A 26,569-nucleotide genomic window follows, 5' to 3' on the forward strand; every position below is an offset into this window, starting at 1 on the left:
CATATGCACACACAATACTGCCGCTTAAATTAAAAAAATATGAGTCCAGTGTTATAGTAAAAGTTTATGTTGATTTTGTAATTTTTTTCAACCCCTTTTAAGTCCTTAAAAATATGGTAAGCATCTGAACACGTCAGTAATTCAGCGTTTTTAATATTTAATTTAGGGAATTTATCATTTTATTCGACCGCATTATATTGAAAATTTCGACCCTCGCAAAAGAGTTTTCGTAAATCTTCATGTTTTAAAAATTAATGGGATTTTCATAAAAAGACCAGCGATTTAACATGACATAGTTTTCTCACCAGACTTTGCAGAAGTTGCACACGATGACCAACATATGACACTGATTATATAAACCCATTTTAAAGTTGTGAAAATGTTTCGAAACTGAATCACCTAAACAGGAATTCGGTATGATCCAATTCACCAGCGAAATAGAATGCTACGACATGTTGGAATCTATGTGTCTCGCCTTTCATACATATACAGAAGTATCATCATCATCATCATCAGTGGTCAACAACAACAACCCTAACACTGGTTTCACGCAGCCCTCCACTGTATTCTCCTATCAGCTTATCTTTTCACATCTACGTATTTCTTCTCTTTCACATCTTTCTTTACCTGTTCTATATATTTTGTTCGAGGTCTTCCTTTTACGATCTTGCCATTCACTTGTCCCTCGTCGAAAAAGAAAAAATGAAGAACAGAAGTATACACTCGTTTATCTCAAGATTTCTACCACGGCAAAATATTAATTTAAAATTCCATCTCTGCATTCCAATGCAATTAATTTATTTGAAATTATACCAAATCCTAGTAGAAACGAAATACAAACTTCGAGATTTCCAAAAAATCAAAATAGATGTTGATATATAATAGGATCTCCAACTCCTGCTGGGTCAAAGAAAGAGGGACTGATATTACGATAACAATTTGTTTCATTCGATTCGTTCGGACAAAGCTAATACACTTAAAGTGCTATTTAGACACACTTCATGGAAGCTGCTGTAATCCATATTGAAATAATGTTCGAGCTTCACAATATGCATTATGAAGTAGGTAGTACAAAGACGTCGAAAAAAGCAAAGCTCATTTCAGTATAGATTTTCCGTACACAAATCACCTTGATTCGAAAAAGTTTATAGGAAATTCCATTTGGTACGATTCTTCATGAAAGTCCCTGATATCTCGAGCAAAACCTTTCCACATTCAAAGAAAACGCTGTTGAAATCACCGATAGCCCAAGTAGTCATAAGAAACTTTAGCATTTTGGATAATGGTATTCAGATTTCCACACCTCTCACCATAAAGGTTTACGAAGAATAAAGGAATAAAAAGTATAAATTTTAGGTAAACACATTAGTAAAACGTATAATTTTCTTGTTCCCGTACCAGTCGCGACATAGTATTCCACATAAAAACATATGGATAACATTGTTAACAAAATAAAACATGGGAATAAAATGCATACAAACATTATAGCGTGCACTAATATACACACCATAAGTTATATAATATATTTTTTATACAATTGACTTCATAACATTAATATCTTTATGGCAATGAGTAGGAAAAGACGGAGGTGAAGTACGAGGTGAACGGAGAGTGTATGCTTTCCGCTTGATCCTCCGGGTAAAACGTTTTCGTCTTATTCGTATGGACTGTCAGCTTCGTGAACTTGTTCCGGTATTCTTTCTCCGTGACTTTACCTGAAAGTAAAGTTAGTTCAAAATTATTACAGCAAAAAACATATAGTAACACACAATAAAAAATTAAGAAAGCGTTAAATATAAATAAAACTGTATTTTTCAGACATTATATTCAAATGAAGAGAAATATGAACGAGGTTTCTCCTTACGAAAAAAAAGAAACAGTCGAAAAGCATAATAATATGTTAAACCAAGAATTATGGTGCGTTATATTTCTCTTTGAAAGTACGTAATTATTGAAAGGTTTTACAGGATGTATTTTCAATTGCATCACAATCCAGTTGTTGCTTCATGTCATTCTGTTCATAATTTCATTATTTAACAATATCTCTCAAGCTGCCGTAACGGAGTGTGGCCGATGATGTTTGGCTGGCTGTTTAATGAAAAGGGCCCCAAGAAGTACAAATTGTGCGCAGGAGAATACCGTCAATTCAGTTGCGATTAACTTGCGATAAAAACTCGAGAAAGGTAACACCAAAGGGATATCTCAGCAAGAAATCGGAGGCGTAGACAATATTCCCGGTGAAATGAGCGATAGGGAATGTGCCGAGAGGAAAGTGCGCTCAATCAATTGGAAAATGGAAAAAAATACCAATAATGGCGCTCTCAATACCAGGCAAAAAAGGAACCTAAGTAATTATAAATTTTCTCTACGACCACCACATTACCTTATTGAATTGAATTTTTCTCTCCTACTTATGGTATCTAATACGTTTCCATTAAAAGTTATTTGATTTTTTTCTATCTTTAATAATGTATAGCACAATGTATAAAGATGTAGAAGAGGTGTACACGTACTGGAATGAACTCGGTAGAAACAACGGTGTTGATGGACGATAATATGAACACCTGCTACTTTTTCACACTCTTCATTGCACCAAACCAGTTTCGATAGTATTTTCAAGCAGCTAATCGATGATTGCTACTTGGAAAATATAATGCCGATATGAAATTTATTACAAATAAAAAGTTGCGATTTGAGGCATCGGGGTACAGTCCTAGCCAGCCAAAATGAAGGACGTGGGTCGTAAGTTACCCCTAGCCAGGAAATGGACGTTTGAGGTCGTGTATTATTATTTGTTATAGCCGCCAATGTAAAGGCCAAACAGTTCTGTTTTGGGAGCGGCTATTATATAAATAAAATAAAAATAGTGCACCTATTAACGTTAAAATTTCACGAGATACGAACACCACAGCTCATATTTATTCAAAATTCCACAGAGAAAAACTATATACTTAGCTTGGACTTGGTTAATACGGCCCCAAATCCGCGCAGAGTTCTTAAAATCATTACGCCCACACACACATTACTTCAACCCGAAGGTAGGTACGATAAATCATAAAAAATAATTTGTACCTCATCCTAGGATAGACCATTGGTGGGTTAACGTGCACATATTCGTGGCAGAGGTATCAGTTACTCCCCCTGTATGGCATCCGAAGGATTTCATCACTATTTAATCCCGGGGCCCTTCGATCGGTAGCTATACAGTCTGCCAACTTCGCCACCAATTGAGCGATCAAGGATAACTTCGCAAGATCACCCTTTCCAAATCTAGTCAAAATTTAGGTGAGGAAATCTATTTATCCTCAGTAAAAATACACTACACTTAGTGTCTAATTGCGGGTGATGCTGTAGAGGTTTAATGATAGCTATTCAATGATTATTTCCTGCGTTAATTGCATTCTAGCGATCTGGTTTGAAACTCACGTGTGCATCAGCCGAAAGTCAACCAACGGCATAAGTTCCATCAAAGGTAAACGTCCCATCCAGATCAAATCACTCACCTGAGGGTCCATCTTTTGAAATCTTGCCCGAATTGTCGCCGGCAGAGGGCGGAGGGGGCGCCTGAGGGATGGGCGGGTGATGCACGACCTCTGGGGCGTCGGGCGAGCCCAGGTGCGAGGGCCAGCCCTCGACAGTCTCGTGGCTCCTGTCCTGACGACCCTCCACTTCCTCCTTGCCCTCCTCCTGCTCCTTGGAGCTGTCCCAATCCTCCCACGGTATGGGCTCTCCCTTTGACCCTAGATGCGAGAAGTCCTCGACTATCCATCCGTAGAAGCTGTCATCGTCCACCAACGGGCCCTTCTCCTCCTTGGAGCCCTCCTCGGCCCCGTGGCCCTCCTCATCGTGGCCTCCCTCTCGATGGCCTTCATGACCCCTGTTGACCTCAGCTTCCTTTCCCTTCCCTCTTCCATGACCTCTCATCTTTTCAGCGTCGTGTTCCTCTCCGCCATGTCCCTTCCTGTGTGGCTCCCTCTCCTCTTCATGACCGTGGGCCTTCTCTTTCCCTCGGCCTCTCTTGTGGTGCTCATCTTCCTTGTGATGGTGTCCTTCGTCTCCACCGTGGTGTTCTCCGTGCCTGTGCCTTCCCCTACCCCTACCAGCGTTCCTTCCCTTGTCCCTGACTTTCTCCACGACTTCCGATACATCCTTGTCCTTTCTCCGGTCTTTGATGATGGCGTGGGTCTGGTCCGGGTGAGCTGGCTCATCATTTCCCTTTTCGGATTCTTCCTTTCCGTGGCCATGACCGCGGTGTCTGCCACGACCCCTGCCACGGTGTTCATGTTTTGGATGAGCATGTTCTTTCCCTCCTCCGCCATCGTGTTCAGCTTCTTGGCCTTGATCGTGTTCTTCCCGGCCGTTGTGATGTTTCTCCTCCTTGCGCTTGTGGTGGTGTTCATCCTTTGCACGCTCATGTTCTTCTCCACCCTTATGATGCTTTCCACTTTTGTGTTTGGGGTGATGTTCCTCCTCAGTGTGTTCGTGATCTTCTTTGCCTTTATGATGCCTCCCACGTTTTTGTTCGGGGTGATGTTCCTCCTTAGCATGATGGTGATCTTCTCCACCTTTATGATGCCTTCCACCTTTGTGTTCGGGGTGATGTTCCTCCTCAGTGTGTTCGTGATCTTCTTTGCCTTTATGATGCCTCCCACGTTTTTGTTCGGGGTGATGTTCCTCCTTAGCATGATGGTGATCTTCTCCACCTTTATGATGCCTTCCACCTTTGTGTTCGGGGTGATGTTCCTCCTTGGCGTGCTCGTGACCTTCCCTGCCCTTGTGGTGTCCACCATCTTTGTGCTTGTGGTGATGGTCCTCTTTGGCGTGCTCATGGGACTTCTCCTTTTCGTGATGGGCTTCGATCGGCTTCTTTTCTTCTTTCTTCGGGTGCTCCTTTTTGGGCTCTTCTTCCTTCTCGTGATGTTCACCCCCACCTTTACCACCACTACCATCGTCATGACCTCCTCCATCCTGCTCTTCTCCACCATCGCCTTTATCCTGGACCTCGTGGGCATCACCTTCTGGAGCCTCTCCACCGTGTCCTTGCTGGAAATACTCTATCGGGAGCGGTATGCCCCAGTAAGACCCGTCCTCCTCCTCATCCTCCTCCTCGTTTCCTCCTCCACCGTGGTGGCCGTAATATTCCCAGCCTCCGTCGTCGTGTTCCTCCTCACCGCCACCCTCCGACTCCTCCTGGTAGTGGATCACTTTGACTTTCTTGGGAGGCTGCGTCGTTGGCGGAGGGAACCTCGGTTTCTTTGCCCTCTTAGATCCTCCAGCCTTCTCCAGGTCCCAGCCGATCTTGTAGTGCTTCTTCCACAGTTCCGGGTCCCACGTGGTCCCCTTCGGAACCTCCTCCACGGGCCCAGAGTTCTCCCTCTCCTTCAGCTTGGTGGCCGTGGCGAGGGTCACCACGGGGGACACGGTGAACGGGGTCGGGCTGGGAGACGCCGGCGAGGGGGCAGGGGTCGAGCCCCCTTGACCCCCGTCCGCCCGCGGCCGGGTACGGGGAGCGTGGAATCCGAGCAGGACGGCCAGGCCGCGGATGAGACCGTCGAAACTGCGTCTGGGCCTGGGAGCAGAGCCCTCGGAGGCCTCGATGAGACCCGCTTCGGAGAGGTCGTCGATGTCCGTGTTGCTGGGTAGATGGATGCCGCCCCAGCGACCGGCGGAAGAGTCGTGAGGGACGACGGCTGCGGATGAGCCATCGGAGCACCAGTTGAGCAGCAAAGAACAGAGTAACAGCGAACACCGCAAAGTTGGCTTAATCAAGTCCTGGGCGCACGGAGAGTAAAGAATAAATCAAATTGCAGCAGTTATTAGAGTAATAAAGAGAGACAATTTTATCTTACACCAGAATTATGCCTTAGAACTTAAGCTTCAACTACGTTACCGTTATCAGTGGCATTTTTACCCCTCCCATTCCCATGTAAATTATCTCCGCATTTTCCTTGAACCTGCTTTAAACGATGTCTCTGCACGTAACACTACCTATAAAATTGTAAGTTTCTAGAAGATGTCTAAACTAGAAGTAGTTGATTAAGAAACTTTACAGGCGCGTTAAAACAGCTACGTCTATTTTAATGCAATCACTTCTCCATTTGTAACGATAAACACGAGATACTGCATGAGTACTGCGGTACTTAAAGGCTTTGTACACACCTTAGGCCAAAGTTTTTTTTTTACAGTGTCAAATAGCTTAAGAATATATTGGAAAGGAATAAATCTGAACAAAAAATGAATTCACGAGAATACAAAAGAGTGAGAAAACGTTTAGGTGAGAGATAGAAAATAGAAAGACGACTCTTAAGGATATAAATTGTTATAAGCTTGTCTCAGACAATACAAATAATTGAAAAGATAATATACATTAACATTAATATCTAATGCTGCAATGCAAAAAAAAAGCACGAGGCTTTATTAACTGAAAGTGTACATAACTAAATATTTTTAGCTCTTTTTTGAATGACATAAGCATGAAATTTGTTGGTAATCTAACAATATAGAAATTTTTCGCTGGATTAATATGCTTGATTGACATCGTTCTTTTTATACTGATTTTATTTCAGTCACTTCACCCTAGCAGTTACGTTATAATTCAGGTGAGGCGTCTACATTCTTGATAGGGTATGGCGATGAGAACACTGTTTTAGTTTGAGCCAACATTTTTCCCGAAATAAATTTATGCAAAGCAGAAGAATGAATTAATATAAAATTCACTACCCCACTACTTGATCTAGAGAAATATGTACGAAAACACGTTTACATTTACTCACTCGCCACAATTCTTTACGATGTATCCGAAAACGATAGACGCAGTGCGAGAAAAATAAGTCGGAATCAAAGAGGAACAGCTTACCGAACCCTTCATCCCGGTGCCATGGTATGGAATTCGTCTTCCTCTCCCGCGTCCCCACGGTGTTTCAGGCGAGGTATCCAAAGGAGCCTCTAGCGTCCGCTACGCCTCCGCAGGTGGAATGATCCGAGAGGGTTCAGCAGCCGTCTCCATCGAGTGCCTTTCCATCCCCCACCCCACCGCCGAAAGCCTCTTCCTCCGCCGAGAGGCGTGTCATGGTACAGAGTGCCACTTCTTCTTGCACTAACTCTCTCGGAGTCAATACTCAAAAGAGTCCGTTGCTGCTTCACGCTCGGACGACGTCGATTCAGCCCCAAAACCCCTCGTTCTCCGCATATTTTCCGAGCGTGCAATCCACTAAGGATTGGCCACCGGCGGCTGCAGGTGACCAAGTCGGATTTCCTGCCGATTCCACGCGAGGAATAGTGTGGCGAAAAAAGTAATTTGGTACGAATATCGCGAAAACGAGACGAATACGATTGAAGGATGAGAATTTCCGGAACGGGAAATTTTTTGCTCACGCTTGAAAGTACAGGAAGAAGCGCCAGCTGGAATTCTAAATCCTCACAAGTTTTCTTTTCAATATCAGATATGCAATCGCGCTTATCAATACAACGACAATCCACCCTCGAATGAAGAGAAAAACGCGAATTCGGCCACCTTACGAAGGACCTCAGAGCATTGGTCTACATTGTACTAACAGGAACTTAGTGCACATCAGAATATATCTTATTTATCCAATAATTTAGGATGGAGAGGGAATATGGTCTACATAACTGATACATAGACACCTTCAAGTTGTTAAAATACTTCAACAAGCGATTCGCTCAGAGCCAAAATTTCACATTTTCTAGGTTATAACGTATGGGCACAAGTAATTTCTAATAGGTAGGCCTTGTTTTAACTGATACCGAGCGTAAAATTGATAGTAATTATGGCGTCTTCGTTATTTAAACTAAAATAATGTTTAAAACCACGACACCAGAGTTTATTTTCCCAACTTCCTTTGGTTATCATCGATGAAAAATGGCAAAATCTGTGCGATATCACATGCAAAGTAAGGTAAGTTTACAATATAAATATCCCCTGAAGTCGCTCTGTAAACTATTGTACCCCATTTTACTGACAACGTCCATTGATTTCGACTGCAGCACCATATCGGGGAGTAGTGAAAAATGGAAAAGGTTGACAGACGGAAACATGCACACACAATTTCCCTGAAGATGAGCATTAAAACTTTATACAACGTCATAGTTTATCCTCTTTTACTACATATGCACAGCAAAAACTAACGAGGTTATGCATGCCGCAGGCGTAGCTTTTGAGCTTAGCGTATGCTCATCGCAGGACGCTATCGAGGGTTTTCTGCCACATCAATGCATGCAATTACAATAACTTTATCTTCAGAAAAATTGATGAAATCAGGTTGCTGGCTATGACACATCTGGACTCAAAAGCTATTACGTACGAGTACTGATGCGGAGAAAGCCTAAAATTGGGTGAATTAATATTCCAAATCAAACCAAATCTGCGATTTTAGTTATAGGTATGAGTATAATGTTGTAGGAAAAAGAGGAGTAAAAGAGCAAGAAACAGTGCATGAAAAGATTGCTAGGAAATCATACGAAAAGAGGCTTGCAAGGAGTGTCAAGTGGAGAGCACCATAGCGACTTGTCTAGCACCTTCTTTTACTTTTATTGAATGCTCTTTCTTAAAACAACGAACACCATTAAACACATCCTTAAATTCCTCAGTTAAATTTTCTCTTGCATCACTTTGGCTGATTCCTTGTAATCAATGTACCAAGCTATAGTTTAGGCATGAAGTTACTTAACGCTAAGATAGAACCACATTTAATAATAAAGATATACTATACTGCGCGGAAACGTGGAAGCTAGGGGAGAAGAATAAGGTAAAATGGAGATGGTGAGATGGACCATGAGAGAGAGTGATCTAGGAAGTCCAAGAAAAGGAGAGTGACGAGTTAAAATATCTAGAAGAGATAAAGAAGATATAAGGAGCTTGTGCATAACACGTGAATTAAGGCGAGAGACGATGCTTAAAGCCGTCATATTTATGGTAAATAGAAATATAAGGTACGTATGCGGACAAGGGCAAGGATGGCACGAGCATTTATAGAAAAAATGAGGGTTAATATGCCTAATTAAGAGCTTTAAGAGAAATCATCACTCCCACTCGACCGGTCCTCTTTCCTGGCGTACTACTTGTTTGAAACTTTAACAATCGTCTTGAAATTTCCCGGATATATTGAGTAAACCCTTATCAAAATTAGCCTGTATCTTAAATATGACCCTTTTGACTCAGTATTTTCTCTGTGGCAAACTTTTTATGTTTGGTATGAGGGTAGAGGTTGATGGTTTCTGGCGATATTTTATGAAATTTACTCATTTTGAATGAAAAATTAAATTTTATTTTTCTACAAAATACTTTTACTAATAAACTACCATGGTTTCAACGCTCCGTCTCATCTCCAGGATCAGGAATAGGGTAGTGTACTGGTAGTGTGCTAATAAAAATATTCTGTGGAAAAAGAGTTTAATTTAAAGTAAGTTTAATTTTTCATTCAAAAAGGTAAATGTTGATAAATTAATGAGCCCTGAAATTTTTAAGACAACGGAGAATATTTGAGGGATTGAGATGCCAAGGGGTAAAAGCGATTTTTTATAAACAAAGTTAGGTACAGAAATCAGCTAAAGAAAACAAACGAGATCAACTATACATATATTTAGTAGTGCATTTGATTTTCCAGTTAATATCAGTACTGAAAAGAGACTCACTCGTATCCCTGGCACCAAGTTTTTGTATATTTCTTCTATCAATCTCTGTACCTAACTCTATTTAGTAAAAAAATCACTTGTACCCCTTTGATTTTCAGCCCCTCATTTCATATGAGTAGTAGTAAAAAAAAGACAAAATATAAATAGTCGAGAGAGAGAGAGATGCGTTCTCTTTATAAAGGAATTACTCTGTCGGCCACAACTGGTATTCTGCTAATTTATTCCATGAAAAATTAGGTAGATAACCTGTGATTAGGACTGCTGTGGCAACTGATTGCCGTCCCCAACAGGAATTGTACTCAAATCTTCTTTTCGCTCCCTCAACCATCCAACCCGACGACCAAGCCACAGGGTCGTCGAATTGGATCTTCCGTCTGGAGACATGCTCGACTGAGCCAGAGGTGTCCCATTTCCTCTCTCTCCCCACTGCCCTCGTTCCCATCGAGGAAGATTTTTTTTATTTCGAGGGATGAGACTGCCCTTGAAATTGCCACCCAAAAAGTTTCAGATGGCCTACTTCCTCAGATGAGCGAATCGGATCTCTCCCAAGATCGTCCAGAAAGGTGCCCTTTTTTTTAAAGTTTTGAAAAAAAAATCCTCGGATGAAAGGGCGTAGAGTTAGGTCAGTTTCTTGCGTACGATTCGTGAAAGGGTAAATGAAGATTCAATTTTATTTCAGAGTTTCCATTTCCAGTTTTGAAGCAAAGATTAGGTTGAGGATATTTTCTACATCAGCATAAACCATACCGACGACTTCAAGAGTGTTAGAATGAATTTTTCTCGGTTTTCCAACCGGGGACACTTTGGATGTTTGGAAAGTCTCCCAACGAAAACGTCGGCCAATAATATGAAAATAAAAACCCGGTTTGGAAACCCGAGAAGAATCAAATGAAGTCATTCATTGGTAGAAGCACTGATTCTTCTTCAAGAGTGATTGTTATCGAACGATTAAGCTATAAAATGCAATCCACTACCAACGTATTTCTTAGCAATAAGAATTTTATGACGGGGCCGGGGCCATTCATAAGAGTGCCAAGTAATATCACCGAAAAATTCGAGGTACCAGCGCCATCCCCTAAAGCTAGCTTATATCTACTGGTTTATATCACGATACTGAAAAAATCGCTCTCGTGTGAAGTGATGTGACTTTCATGTTACTCCTTCAGGCATTTCCAAGAAATACGATCCGCAAAAAAAATGTCAAGCAACAAGGAGATCTGGATTATTACACATTGCAAGATAAAGATTATGTTTTCTAAAGTTTCAGAGGAATAGATATAGATCCTAACTATTTGCTGCTAAAAAGGAGTACAATTTTATCTGAAAATAGTAGCGATGGAAGAGTTGCTCTGCATTATTTTGAGGAATACTATGGGCGCTAAAAAATTAAAATTTCGGTAAGTACTTATACAAATTTTACATAAAATAAAAGAAAAACTGGGATTAAATTACAAGAGAGAAAACTCAAAAAATGAAAAGGAAAGAGGAAAAGCATCTCTACAACCTTGCGAACGAGATTAGCGATAATGTTAAATATATGCCCGCAGTATCTTTCACTTTCCTCTCGCTATCGCTTCAACCGAAAAACGACGCGACGGTACGCGTGGGGTATTTTCCGCGCAAGTAAAGTGTCGTAAATTGAATATCGGAGAATAATGAGATTCCATAATTCGATGAAGAGGAACAATAAAACGACGGAATCAATGATAGAAGAGGCATCATTAATTCCGACCATGATATTGATGAACGGAGAAAAATAATCATATCAGAGCACACATACACAAATTCTTAAAATCAAATATAATCACTTAAAATCGTTATAATGAGTCACTGAAAGATATTGTTGAGGAAAATTCAGGGTATTTCACAAGAAGCATAATAGAGAAATACTCGTATAAAATCCATCGACAATAAAAAACATTTAAATAGATAATTAAGCGCAATCGAATGCCACAGCCTTTTAACAGTAATCGTTTTCCCAAGTACAGTAATAGAAAAGCCTAAAAGATTTGCATTTCCTCTACTGCGTACTAAGGAAATTTATCATAATATTTTACCCGTGCATAAAACATGTGAGCTCATAGGACTTGATTTTCTCAAGTGAAAGGGTTTTCAAAGACAGTAGAAAGTGCCCCGTTGACGAGAATCAACCAGAGAAACAGACTTCGTAAAAAACACGAGAAGAGAGAATGGACGGCAAAACTCGAAAAATATACCAACGAACAGACATTCCAATCAGAGGATACGGGTGTAGTAAAGAAGAGGACACGGTAAGACCACCATGCAGTTAGCACAGAACAGGATAGGAAAGGGAGCAGAAAAATCCAATTCCTCCAACAAATTAGAGATTAAAGCTTGGTAAATTTCATGACTTTTCCAAGTTTACAGGTAGAAATTACCTTTTTCCATCAAAGACCTTAATTTATTCTCCATGACGGTGATAAATAACTTAATATGAAACACCCGAAAAATCTCTTAATTAAAACTTCATTTCATCTACCGTATAAAGCGGATAATTTAAAAATATTTTTTTTTCTAAAATATGCAATCATTTCAAAATATGTACTAGATTTAGAATTTAATAAAAGAATGTCCAGCAGAATGATTGCTGGACCTTTTAAGCTAAATTTCTTGAATTTTCCATGTGCAATAAAATTTTATGACATTTTCAGATTGGCAGACATCACGTTTATTTACGACACTCGACAACTACTCTCCAGAGAATTAGTCCATTAAAGTTTCCGGTTTTCGAAAATCCTGTAAAGCGTAGATGTCTATAACTGTTCAAATATGAATGACTAAACGAGGTGGTACATTTGGAGGGGGACACTTAAGGCGGTGTATGATCTTAGATTTCCCCGGCGTGACTTGCTGATCGAAACGTCGGGAGACATGGAGGACATCAACCGGTGGAAAACCCGAGAAACTTTTCTGCACTTAAGGCGGCATCTCCAAAACATGTCGGAGAGAGTAGGACTTGCTAATTTGCTGACCCCATGATCAGTGCTGCACTTAAGTGCCTTCCACACGGCATTCAAGCAAGATTTCCTCTGAAAAATATCTGCTATTCCCGGAGTCTGAACTCGAACCCTCCGATAGGGAGGAGAATACCATTGCAAACTAAACTTATTATATTACTTCATGCAGTAAGCAGTAAAGTGGTATTCCATATCAATAAAATAAATATAACTTAGAACATACACAAATATTTTTGGATATTGGCGACTTGGAATTCAACATTCATCAAGATGACAGTTTTTGTAGAAGTTGAAACTTGGCTCATAAAGATAATAAAATGTAATATACTAAGTTGTAACTATTTCATTCACACCTTCCCAATTGGTAAGTCTGTCGGTCTGTTCAAATAATATTAAAGTACGACTATCGACTGGAACATCAGGTGTATCGATAAATAATCAACATCAGAACGATAATCAACAATAATTTGATGATTAAGGATTAAATATAAAGGACAGAATTTATGGGTTTCAGAGGCTGGAGAGATTTTCCGTATTTCCGAATCTATTCACGTAATTCAAATTTGATGACGTAACAGATTTATCCAATACGGGCATATGGAATTTCAATATGTGACCGCCTACGGTGGACTGGTAACGGTTCTCATACAAAAGGCTCACTTCAACGGGAACGGTTATTTCTATCGTGTCCTAGTCGGTACCTCATTGACTCATTAAACGATTCATTTGAAGATCCAACAGTTCCCCGAGTGTGGTAATTTTTTTTCGAAAATACAGAACAAACCCATTGATACCCTTGATGGCAGCTGTATGAGAGGGATCACAGAAACAGACTTGCCAAAAAAATCATGAGAAAGAGATGGAAAGGCAAACCTCGCAATAAAAACCAATTGATAAACAAGAGAGAATGTTGGATGTATGTACTTCAGTACTTCAGGCTTCCGCGGCGTCTGATGTCAGAGTTTACCTTTCAAGCATGCTGTCGCGTCGGAAGACTTTGACAGCAGGGGCGCAACTAAGAATTAAGGATAGGGGGTTTTTAGGCGCAATTAATACTTTGGGGTGTGTGAGGTATTGCATACCCGCCAGGGTAATAAGAAGTTGCGGGGGCCCTCCTCCCGAAAAATTTTAAGAATAATGGTTCAAAATGGCGAGTTTTACGTCTTTCTGAGGGAAATTTGATTAATTCTAACACTATTTTATAAGTAATACTGATCCAATTAAGTAAAATGGATTAAAATTAAAATTTCCTCTGATCTCTGGGGGGGGGGGGGGGGTTATCCCCCAAAACTCCCCCTTTGCTGCGCCACTGTTTGACAGACAGCGATTTCGTCCTCTTACCTTTCCGGAGACGAACCTGCTTCTCTATCACAGTCAATCAACGCCATAGTAAAATATGGAATTTGATGCGAGAAGATGATAGATACCACGAGAGAAGAGAAGTCAAGTGGGTAAGAAGCGTGGGCAGTAGAGCAGTCGATGACATAGCGATCGGGACGAAAATGCGTTATGAAATCGAAAGAGGACAAAAGCCACGGCGACGTGGATTTCACGCTTTCTCCGTCGCCGTCGGTAAAAAGAGGGCGCGGAGAAATCGGCGGCGCGTCTGAGGGACCAACGAGGTGGAAGGCAATCGGAAAGAGCGATGATGAATGAACGAGGAAGTCCATTAGCAGTGGAGGATGCGACAAAATCAACTGATAAGGGATACGGCCCGAGTCAAATCCCTTGTACGAGGAGGGTAGCACGCAAGATTTAAAATGCAGGCGGGAGGGAAATAGAATTGAAAGTTTAGTTGGTAATCAAAACCTTCCGAATTTTTTCTTCAAAGAACGCATTGCTTCAAACCAATTTTCTTGTAGAGACAGGTTTTATCAAAAGTTTATCAGCATCATAATTCCACGATCCTAAGATTGGTTTGACGCAGTTCTCCATTCCGCTCTCCTATCCGCTAGCCTTTTCATAGTGACGTACCGATTTCTTCTCTTTTACATCCTTTGTGACCTGTCCCATGTAATTCCAAAAGTTTATTAAACATGAAAAAACATAGTTTATATCTACGTCAGCCAAAATCGGTTTGAATGTTTAAAACTGTTGCACTCAAATTCAATAGTTATACATTTACATATAACTCAATACATTATTTTATTTTCACAATGTAAGACCTTTAAAACGCGCCATTAATTATATAAATCGCTTCCAATATCTCGAAGATATACCGGCATAAGCGAAGGAGCATTTATATAATCCAAGTTTTACGCAATCGAAATTTCTCTTAATCGGTTTTATGAGTAAGAAAACTGCTTAAAAGTTATCTTTATGCTATAAAATGATGACGGTTTGCTGAATTTGGTCAAACTTAGATACTTGAACGACAACCACCTACATTCTCCTTCCCCGATTGCAGGTGATTCTCAGTGTATACAGGGAACTGTATACTAGTCAACTAGTTAACTAGTCAACCTTAGCAATTCAAAAGATATGTCCTTGTATCGTAGAATCTATCACATTCATTCCCCGGCATCCTGTTATCATAGAGGAATAAATCGCAAGGTAATAATGATCTTTTTTGCAATACATTATTCATTCAAACAAAATTTTATGAGGTTCCATTCTCTGGCTCCGACCAGCTTATCCATTACCATGAAATAGAAAACATTCAGCTTGAATATGACGCAATTGAAATCACTACAGTACTTTATCAATAAATTTTAAGAGATAAGGATGCAATATCGTAAGATAATTATAGAAATGGGAAAGTTAGGAATTAATGTTGAACAACAGTCTCGATGTACTTCCTGGCCTATCTCTGTATATCTCTCCCGGCTGTGTAACAACATAAATACGCAATAATGCCGAGGAAAAAATAAATGAAAAAGAACCTGGACCAGAATAAAATTTCCAGCGCGACCGAAAATTTTTTTTTCCAGCTTACATCCTGCCCCGGAAAAGAGAGTGACAATTTTTTTCGATACATTCCAGAAAAAATAATGAAAAGGAAAAAAAGTGATAATTTAATACAATCAATAATAAACTCACCGACAAGGGGATGCTGATGCCATTTGTGGCGGGTGAACAAAAGGACAACATGAGAAGCGATCATGCTTTTGGGGAATTTCACAAATCCTTGCGTTTACGAGCACCTTTTCGGTTTAGCTGCAGGCTGAGGCAGCGTTCTCAAGAGAAATTGCCTCAAAATGCCTGCCCACAACGGTACTTATGAAATGGAGGACACTTCGCAAACGTGCAGTTCGTAAAGTGAAGGACAATCGAGACCTTTGAGACAGCTTTAAGAACGATATTGTCAGCAAGTCAACCAAGTATGTATAACAAACGTGGCTGACAAGAAACATGGACATTTCAAATTCTATGGACCTTTCCTCGTGACTTCTCCGGAGGTAACAATATAAAAAGTCTATCATCAAGTTACCTCAGTTGGAATCGATATCCCCAAACTCACATATATTTATAAAATCATCATTTATTCACAAGTTAGCCTCCGAATGCTTCGGATGAATTATCTTTCACTCCCTAGGATAACTGATTAAAATGATTGATAAACGCGATTTTTATCAATAATTCATTTTAATTAATTTACCCCCTTTCATGACACAAGATAAGCCAATCTCAAGTTTGATAACGGGTGTAATGAATAAATCCTTGAAAATATCGATATTCTAAAAAATAAACAGGCTGCTACGCAAGAGAAAAATTGGTTTGTAGGAGCTTAGTGCTCTCAACAGTAACACAGAGACTCGAAAAAGAAAGTTCATTCGAAAAAATTGACCACAAAATCTCTTCATCGATTATGAACGTTAACGTAGAAATAAAAAAACCGAAACTATCATATCAGTAAAAACTGTAACTAAAAAGATTAACCCGTGAGTAAACAATGATATTGTAATAGTCATGCCGCAAGATACTGAAATAGTACTCGCCGATGTGGCTAGTTAAAGTCTAAGTAAGCTCGATTTGAAAAAGCTTTGCTCTCCTTTATTGTACCGGATTATCTCTTCACCTTCACGTATCTTATGCTTAGTATTTTCCCTATTCTTACACATTTTCTCTCTATAGCACAATACCGGCAGGCAGTATTAGAAATAAAATACATCACTGTGGCAAAAACGAAAAAAATATCTCGATGACACGATAAGTAATAATAATTTAGTGAATTGATGATATTTTAAAATAAAAAAAAACTAGACGAGGCAATGGAAAAATCTAGACGAGGTTCTACAATACTTAAGGAATTCATCGATCTTGGTTACGACTTAAACAGTTATAAATGATTTCGCCTTGAACACATTGCTAATATGTATCGGTTGAAAACTAGAATATCTCCTTTTAGTGTGATATACTTCTTTTGCTGGCTAGAATTTGATCATAATTACTGCAAGGAAAAATTTGTAATTTTTAGTGATAATATCTGCACGTCAACAGAATTCAGTATTGCCTAGACTTACACGCTAGTAGAATCACTAGAAATTCAGGAAGACGGCAGTTGCGAAGAGGCAAATTCTTATTTTTCTCGAAAGTCAGAACTTCAATAGACAAGGATGACACGGATTCGCACGAAACAATAATCTCTAAATGGTCTGGAATGACGGGGATGAAAAAAAACGAGAAATCGAAATGCAACCACATGGAAAACGGGATTGTCACGGTCATAGCCAATTCATAGCTCGAACAGGTACCTATGGGAAAAGGTAGCACTTCCCGTGCATGCATTGAAGCCGCCTCACACGTTAATTAAAAAAAAATGATGTGTAAAATTTTATTTCAATGTGTACGATCAGAAAAATTGAAAACAGAATTGTGTTAAATAATAAATTTTTAAAACGTTTAAATTGTGTTAACTTAATCTGGGAAAATAAGCCCTATTCAATTTTTTCAGATCCGTTATATTGCGCAAATGACTGCACAAATTAAAGTTAACACGTAAGTTATTCGAGTAAAAGGACCTTAATATGGTCACTACCCTCCCTTACTCAACGAAGTAATTGTTGAATCCATAATGTGGATACAAAATTCAAAGAGCAAAAAAAAAATGTTTTCTACCTTGATCTTACTACACTAATGTTCGATCGCGGAAAATACCGAATTTCTATGACAAATATTAAAAAATATGTTCATTTATTCCAGGAGTCTCCAATTTCCTAGGCCACGAGGGCCACATTCCAAGTTCCGAATCGCCCCGCGGGCCGGATAGCAAATTTGCCGATGACTGAAGTATTCGATTTCAACGTCTATTGAAGTATCCGGTGGCGTATTTCTTCTTTACGAAGAGTTAAAGGCGACTTTGACGTGTAGTACAGCTCTGCAATGCTCCTAGCGGCGTCTCTCAGAGTTAAACGAGCGAAAATCGCGCGCTACTTGAAACGAGTGCGCGGGCCGGATGAAAGTCCTCCGCGGGCCGGATGAAAGTCCTCCGCGCGCCGGATCCGGCCCGCGGGCTGTATTTTGGAGACCCCTGATTTATTCAATATTATTTAATTTTTCAAAACATCCAGCTGTTTCTGAAATTTCAGCGTAATTTTCATCTCTCCGAACACTCTCACCTTTACCCATACAGTATTAAAATTAGGTTTCCATCTTTAAAAAATTATGCTTTCTATCATGAACAGTACAGTTTATGAATAAGTTTCCTGAGGGTTGACGTGAACGCGATAGTCATATTTCATTCAGCAATAATCGGGATGCATTTTATGGATTTACTTCCATTTGAAATTACTCAATTCGAATAATCAGGCAACAAAAGATGAAATTAAAGACGGTAGTTCGAAAAATAATTTGATGACAATATATTGTTAATAGCGTTAATCAGTTTGGTTTTTTAAGTGGTAAAAGTACTGAACACGCATTAATGAATTATATGACTGATGTTTTTGAAGGTATTAATGCCAAGAAACGAGTTGGGACTATTTTTATTGACATCAAAAAAGCATTCGATTCATTAGACCACAAAATACTGTTACAGAAATTAGAAATGGCTGGCGTAAGAGGTATAGCTCTTAACTGGTTTCGGAGCTACTTAACTAATCGTTCACAATGTGTAAAGGTAAAAAACTCGTTTAGTGCCTTTAGCAGTATCAATACTGGTGTACCTCAGGGTTCTGTATTGGGCCCTATTCTCTTCTTAACTTATATTAATGATTTATGTAACCTTGAATTAAATGGTAAGATAACAACTTTCGCAGATGATGTGGCCTTAAATTATGTGTATTCTACTTGGGATGAAGTTGTTAATGCCACGCAGCATGACTTATCCTGTCTACGACACTGGTTTCAATATAACGGCTTGGAATTAAGCGAAAGAAAAACACAATGTATGTTTTATGATATTTGTGACTATTAAAATCTTGATGTCAAATTACAGTATCACACCTTAGACTGTTCAATGCACTCTTGTACTTGCCCTGTTATTAAAATGACAAAAGAAGTGAAGTATCTGGGAGTAACATTAGATTATCGCCTGAAATGGGATAAGCAAATCGCAAATGTAAGTGCTGTTTTAAAGCGTAGTCTCACCAAATTTTATTTTATCCGTAATAAATGCCCTCTATTTGCCCGAAAAATGATTTACCATGCTTTTGTACACTCCAAGTTGGATTATGGGCTTACTTGTTGGGGTGGAGCTTATTTTAACACCTTAAAATCAGCCTACTTCGTGCAGAAAAAAATTGTTAGACTATTATTACTTAAAAAGCGTTACGAACATTCCCGTCCTTTATTCATTGAACTTAACATACTCCCGCTAAGATATATGTATTGCTATAAAGTGTTAAAAAATTTTTTTTTGCGTAGTGGATATAGCCCAAAACTTTTTGGAAGCTATGTGCTGTTTAATTCTCGCAGAGGTTTCTCGATCCCTATGCACAAGCCTAATTTAACGATGTATAAAAGGAGTTTTTTTGTATATGGGACCAAAATTGTATAATATGCTACCAAATACAATTAAAGAGACAAATTGTTTTGGTAAATACAAAAGGTTGATACAGAAATGGATAATGACTTTTGAAGACATCGAAAAGCTATGGTAAAGGGTCGGTATATTGCAGAAAATACCCTAGGCATCATATGTGTTGTACATTATAAGTTGTATCTCATCTTAAGGTCAGCTCTGTTATTATATTATTACGCACATGTATTTTTTTTCTCAAGGTATTGTGTATTTTGGTTGTATGTGTTATCATTTCCGCAATTTATGAAAATTGAAGTTAGCCCAAACACAGGCTTATTGCCTTATGGGCTACCTTACTTCCTTGAATGGATGTAATAGTCTGTAAAAAATATGTATGCATGGAAGAATAAATTATTATTATTATTATATTATTATTTGCATATTGCCCTAATGGCTTATCTAGCGACTTTGCACCCAGAATTAAACGAAGCGCCTTCGCTACGGGTGTGTGACTTCTCGCCAATGCGCTTACTAGGTACTACTCATAACATTGCGATTATCGCAGATTTTAACATATGTAAGAGACGCTTTAAAGTAAACCGAAATCATCACACGATCCATAAAGTCTTAGCGTTCCATTTGATGAACAATGCAGCTCGTAAGGCTGTAAATGAGAGAGGCAACGATTAAACCAGTTTCGCAAATTTCCTTCGGTATGTTAACGCATGATTTCCAACATAATTATAGAGTTTAATTTTCGGAAATAAATCGTAGAAAACGTAATTTGTTTTATGATTTATACTGAGGTTACTGCAAAATAAGAATGAATACCCAAATAATAATATCAACGGGATAAAAATGTACCATGCAACTATACATATTAAATGGCGATAATATTTAACATACCGCCCATTAGTGTGTGAAAATAAGTTTTTTAAGGAGCTTAAAAAGGTAAAAAATATCTCCCTCACTATATCATCGTATATGTAAATCACCCATGAATCCCATGCAGTAGCGGATACAGAAAAAAACTCAAGGGTGGTGAGCGTAAAAATTATCTTGAGCCACCTTAAAATTTATCGCAATAAAAAATAATAAGTAATAAAGTCACATGCAAAGTTTAAGAAAGTTTGATTTAAACTGATTAAACACGAATACAAGACAATTCCACCTAACGATTCTAAAACGTTACAATTGTGGTTCTGCAATTTTAGGCAATGGGGGCGGCCCACGACCACCGAGAGACAAGGCCTGAGCGCTGAACTGTTACGTCACGAGTCGTAGGCAGACGGAGGGAGTAGCGAAGACTGCCATTGATAGCGCCGATTGGTGGGGAATGCGTAAGAAAACCAAACGATATGTGAACAGACATTTCTCCGGCTACAATTTTCCTTATATAATATCATATGTACATACACTTAAATGATGTTAACAGTAAATCCCTACCTCGGGAAACATAATTGTCTCGAATGGACCTACGCCTTCGCCGAAAAATCTTCTTCGAAGAGAAACAGCTTGCTTCCAAATGCATTCGAAACCTCGAGAATATCATCAAAAGTCTTATATTCAGTAAAACATTTTTTACGCATCAGTGGAACTTATAACATAGAAGTCATAGGATTTTTACATCCTTCACGGGGCTTCTATTTTTTCAGCATCGCTGCATTAAACGATAATGAAATAAAAAAGTTATGTTCTTACACATGCACAAGATTTGGATAATACTAGATTGTGCTTCTGTTAAATGACATAGGGATTGTTTTGATTAGACCTATCTGCAAACTATAATTTCATGGCAATTTATGCACTTAACGGGGCGAATTGTAACCTTTTAAGAAACGGTGAACTAGGATTTGCTGCTTTAAAGTACCTGGGGAAATAGTTTTGAATGGAAAAATACCATGTCCTACCTGATAACACAGAAATGTAGCATATATAACGCATTCAGTTGGGAAAATAATAGTTTTTCTTATTGATCCAGTTGTTGCGAATACATTTAAACATATGGACAGTCAAGCCTTTAGAGTAATGGTCAAGAATGATGAGAAGGATGTGGATAAACTATACTCAGCCTTGGTGGATTGGTGAAGAGAGATACTGCCTTCCTGTTGATGGATTTGTTTTCACTTATAACACAAACCACCTCCAGACCAACTTTTTCGAGACCAATGATGACTTTCTTCAGAATATCTTTTAGAACACAGGCTGACCGAGTACTCACTGGCAAAATATGGACAACATCTTTAAATGAATATAGTAAGTTCTCTACCGCGAACTCATGAGCACTAGAAGCTAAACTGCTGGAGTTATATGCAGGTTCTACTATACTCTGCCCTTGTAGTCAAGAAAGGGTTTCTAATGAATGAGGGTGATATAACGCTCGTGGCTCTGTAATGAGATACTCGGTGCTTCACGTAAGATAGAAACCCATGCTCATTTTTCTCATTAATTGGACCAACTTTAAAAGAAGAGCAGAGCCGTTTGATAGTAACTGGATGTGGGAAAACCAAATTACCAGAATTGCGAGCAAATATATGAACTTCAGGAGATACTAACAAAACATTGCAGCAAATACAAATATGTCACAGATGTACCTTACTTGTCTTCTTTTCTTGAACCTACTTACCTTTTTTTCTGGAACAAGAGACATTTGTGATTTGATAAAGATATTCAAAGATTAATTTGCAAAGTCTTTAATTTTGCATTCTTCCAGTAGAGCTACACTATAGCTATAAATATTTACAGTTTGTGGAGTTTTTAAATTCTATCCAACACATCATTGGTACTTTTCATACATATGAAAGAGGCTTGAAAAAGTGGAGTGAATTTGCCTATTGCTTTTAATTCCCTTTTTCAGTGGTATACTTTGATATTATTATGAATGTATTCTATTAATGAGTAAGTAATAAGAGGTGGTGCACACTCTTCCAAATGCTTTAATATTATAGCACACGGCTTCACGACCACATCCCAAAATGCTGAATGCTTATTCATCTTCACCAGAGAATTTACGTTTCCGAAAGAGTCTAGCTCTTTCTAAGCCTTATATGCTTCCTGAGTTTTCAAACTCTCAGCTAAAGCAGCTTCCACAGTAGCACTTTCAAGACGCTTTTCCCTCATTGATGGCGCATCCCTGGTCTGCTCTGAAGTGGTAAGGTGCCCAGGGCAATCAGGGAAGATCCTCGGCATGGCACCATCCCTCAGTTTTGGGCTGTTCAATGGTACAGCCAGCAGTTTTCCTGACTTCTCATCGAAGTAGGAGCTTTGATGAGGCACATCTTCAACCAGAAAATGCCGGATACACACCTTAAAAACAGAGATAATTTTATTGGTAGACGGAAAATCAAATGTATTTCAAGTGAAGAATACCTTCGTCTGATAAGGGTGTAGTAAACAAGACTTAAATAATTCGCTGTGCACACAATGGTAGTTAGATTAACAATATTTTATCTAAAATGCCAACTTAGACATGGGCCATATTTATCTCGCTTGTAGGTAGCCCATTTATTCATCCCGAGCGTTTCACATGTTTCCATAATTGATTAACTACTGAAGAATCATTTATTTAATACCCTCGAAGACTTTAAGATTTCGCTCTCTACACAATCGTTCTCAGATTAACACGATTAGTTAGTACATATTACCTTTGTAAGAACTGCTTAATGCAAAAAAATCTTCTTTTCTAAAACAGTAATACTACCCTATGCATGCGTAAACATACAAATAATGTAAAATGCCATCGTAGGCATGGGTCATATTTATTACACAAGTAGGTATCCCATTTATTCATCCCGAGTGTTTCACATGTTTCCACAATTTACTAATAACAAAAACTATTCATAACACCCTCAAAAAATCAAGTTCTTCTTAATAACAACACCTTAGAACACGAGGATAAGCGCCGTATTCTATTTAGCGTTGATATACGAAAATTTCAAAGACATTTATGTACTATGAAATAATTAAAACCATTAATTATTCAAGCGATAACGCAAATAATATTGAAATCAACCTGCAAATATACTCGAGAGTAGAATTGTTTCAAGAAACCAATAACAATTCGTCTACCGGTCAATGCTTATATCAAGTATCTTTTTAATTCACTTTTAATGACGATCAACATTTACATTGTACTAACATTTCCCTGAATAATCACGCCGTCCAAATAGAAAGAAAAAGATAGTAACTCACCTTGGAATATTTCGCCGGCTGGAAGTCTTTTCCTGGATTGGTAAGTATCAATTTCCTCTTCGTCTCTTCGTCCTTAGGAAATTTGAAAACGCACACTTTCGTTTCCTCCTTGTATTTTCCTCTGTACAGAGAAAGACAACTTTAGCACACCATCTCTTGAACACTTATATTCAATACTGTTGCCCACAAAACATCGCAAAAGCTTTAAAACTCCAAATAACTTAGCGTTCAACAACCCAATCACCATTTTCACCGCAATGGCTTATAAATATAAACAACTGCAAGCATTGTCGGAAGGCGTGGTTGATAACCTACGGCTCGTGACGTCAGACAATTAGAAGGCATCAGCGCTCAGGCCTTGTCTCTCGGTGGTCGTGGGCGGCCCCGCAAGCATCCTCCACTGTACCCATGTACCCAGCCACAAACCTTTCCCCGATAGTTCCTTGGGACCACGTGTTTCGATGGCAACCGCTTAGCCAGAAAAAGATTCGATCCGTTCTAAGCTCAAGAATGGAAAGCGAAAAATATCAGTTTCCTTCCCCACTCATGAGTAGCGTTTCACTTCTTTTAGTGAGTGTCTGAAATTGAAAGCGGTCGACATGAAGCTGGTACAAGCCCGCTGAGGAATTTGTATCAATGCAACCCATATATAACCGAGAAAATTGAGCAAACATCAACCGAAAAAGCGAGAAAACTTAACAACCTACGACTTAAAAACATCAGCTTACACATTAAGGATACACAATCAAAGGCAACACACAAGGCGCACAGGAATAATAAGAAGTAAGTTACTAGTCATTAGTCCTTGCGAACTTTAAAACTAGGAAAACGAACAATTGGAGAAGGCGAAAGAGTAAAAACACCACTGAAATTAAATAAATATCGTTGGAAGAAGAATGAAAGATATAATCGTCCAATTGGAGAGGAGAGAGAGTCCATTCTTAAAAACGGAAATACTATTTACATATGAATATAAAATTTTCGTTTTTAAATAATACGATTACATTTAATTATGCTACCAGCATCTTTTTTACTCGCTTATTTGGAATGCCTCAATTATTTATCAATTTTATTACATTTTACCTGTATTATTTCCAGATCTAAATAGAATGCTCTATTTACATCTGCAAACAGAAGAGAAGAAGCAAGGAAAACACCATGAGTCATTTAAGGATAAACTTTTCAATGACAGAGAGTTGGGTATGTGGATTTCCAGCAGAAAATTCAAGGGTAAAAGTATTCTGTAATGCTTTGAAAATCGAATGGATTGACGAAGCGAGTAAAGGTGAAGAAGGGTTAATGATATGAGGAGTTAGAAGCCTATATAAAAAACAGGATAACTGAATCGGCCCCATTATTGGATAAGAAAAATAGCCCAAGGGCAAAAAAATAGAATGAGCTGGAAATCCTCGCATTTGGTATATTAGCGGTCAGGAATGTACGGTTCCCATTCAAATATCGAGCTGCAATTCAATGGTTTTTACAGACTGTCTACATTTTTACAGACGATTCCATGACACCTACTTCATTAGCTATTCATACTTACAGGAGATGAATTTGTGATTAAGAGCGACTAAATATTAGCCAAAAAGAAAATTAAGAGAGTAAAAGATGAATTTTCACAACAGTAGAAATCCCGCGTATATGATAAGACGATCGAAAATTTAGAAAGTATACCTAATATAGCGGGGAAACCTGAATTCAACAGCAAAATAAAGGATGATTTTTTGATGATGACACTTTTATTTTAATTTTTATTGAAATTCCATGACTTTCCAGACAGAAGTTATAGGTATTCCATTAATTAGAGAGAAAAGAAGATATAGTAATAATAACAATTTCGTCTTTTATTGACCAAACGTATATAGGACTATGCAGTCCTCTCTAACTATTAAACGTAGATGGAAACGCACCGATATTGAAGCCCTGAATAGGGGAGAACCCACGCGAGATTCAAACCCACGACCCCTGGGTTGGCAGACGAGGATTTAACCCCGCCGCCAACGAGGCCAGTAAGAATATATGACACCTTAGAGGATTCCGGTAGCATTTAACTTTGATTCGAATTGCGACACCCGGAAAACAGGTGTTCTAAAGTATCGGTTGAAAGATATACGTAAGTGTTTAATAGAAAAAAAGGCAATGGTGACAGAATACTTACTTGGAGAAAGTCATCTAATCAATCCCAGTATTAAAGCATTATCTTGCGCTTTCCAGCTAACAAGTAAGGTCTGATTGGTCCTAAGGAGTTTCCCCCAGCAGGGTCTTAATTTGCCCAACGCAGCGTTTCTATGTACGACTCCAATTGTTAACCTTTAATGATAAACAATGTGAAGCGTTTTTTAGAAGTTTTTTTTTCGACATAATGGTAACACTTTAGACGTTATCTACCTGTGCATGTTTAAAAGAATTTTCTAGCATCGACGAAGAAGCTATAATGGGCTTCTTAAAGTGTGATTTTCAAAAATATACCTCTACTGAATGGAAAACCCAATTTTTATTAATCGGCAGTTAATTAAATACATATATAATAAAATATTCCCTTTGAGAATATCGCAAAAACATAATTTTACTTGATTCTCGGAAGTATCGCCAAAACTTTAATGACCTTTTAGTGAATTCCGGTTGTATTCATTGTTGATTCGAATTGTGACTAATTTGCCGGCAAACAGGTGTTAGGAAGCAACGGGAGAAAAAGTTTCCAGTTCTCGCCACACAGCAGCAGAGGCGCCTGAGAGGGCCGAGGTCACTCTGGAAGGTATTGTGTCCACCTGCTAGCGCCAACAGTGAAATGAAGAACTACCATCCGAAGGCTGAAAGCTTGGGATGAAAGGCGCATAAATTCAAA

The 26,569-nt window shown here is 38.8% G+C and overlaps 1 protein-coding gene across 1 annotated transcript; it reads right to left on the reverse strand.

Annotated features, from left to right (window-relative positions):
• Positions 1–1,455: 1,455 nt before the first annotated feature.
• On the reverse strand, positions 1,456–6,933 carry LOC124174107 (sarcoplasmic reticulum histidine-rich calcium-binding protein-like). The gene is made up of 3 exons (XM_046553238.1): positions 6,857–6,933; positions 3,504–5,772; positions 1,456–1,715 (listed from the first exon to the last, which is right to left on the reverse strand). The coding sequence occupies exons 1-3, from the start codon at positions 6,866–6,868 to the stop codon at positions 1,561–1,563; spliced, it is 2,436 nt and encodes an 811-aa protein (XP_046409194.1). The 5' UTR covers positions 6,869–6,933; the 3' UTR covers positions 1,456–1,560.
• Positions 6,934–26,569: the final 19,636 nt, after the last annotated feature.

This window comes from Ischnura elegans, chromosome 2, assembly GCF_921293095.1.
Source record: "Ischnura elegans chromosome 2, ioIscEleg1.1, whole genome shotgun sequence".
Lineage (NCBI taxonomy): Eukaryota > Metazoa > Arthropoda > Insecta > Odonata > Coenagrionidae > Ischnura > Ischnura elegans.

Bases quoted from the DNA above. Each gene is read 5' to 3' on its own strand.
- LOC124174107 (XM_046553238.1), bottom strand. The intron at 1,716-3,503 runs GTGAGTGATTTG...CTTTACTTTCAG, and splicing joins TTCAAAAGATGGACCCTCAG to GTAAAGTCACGGAGAAAGAA.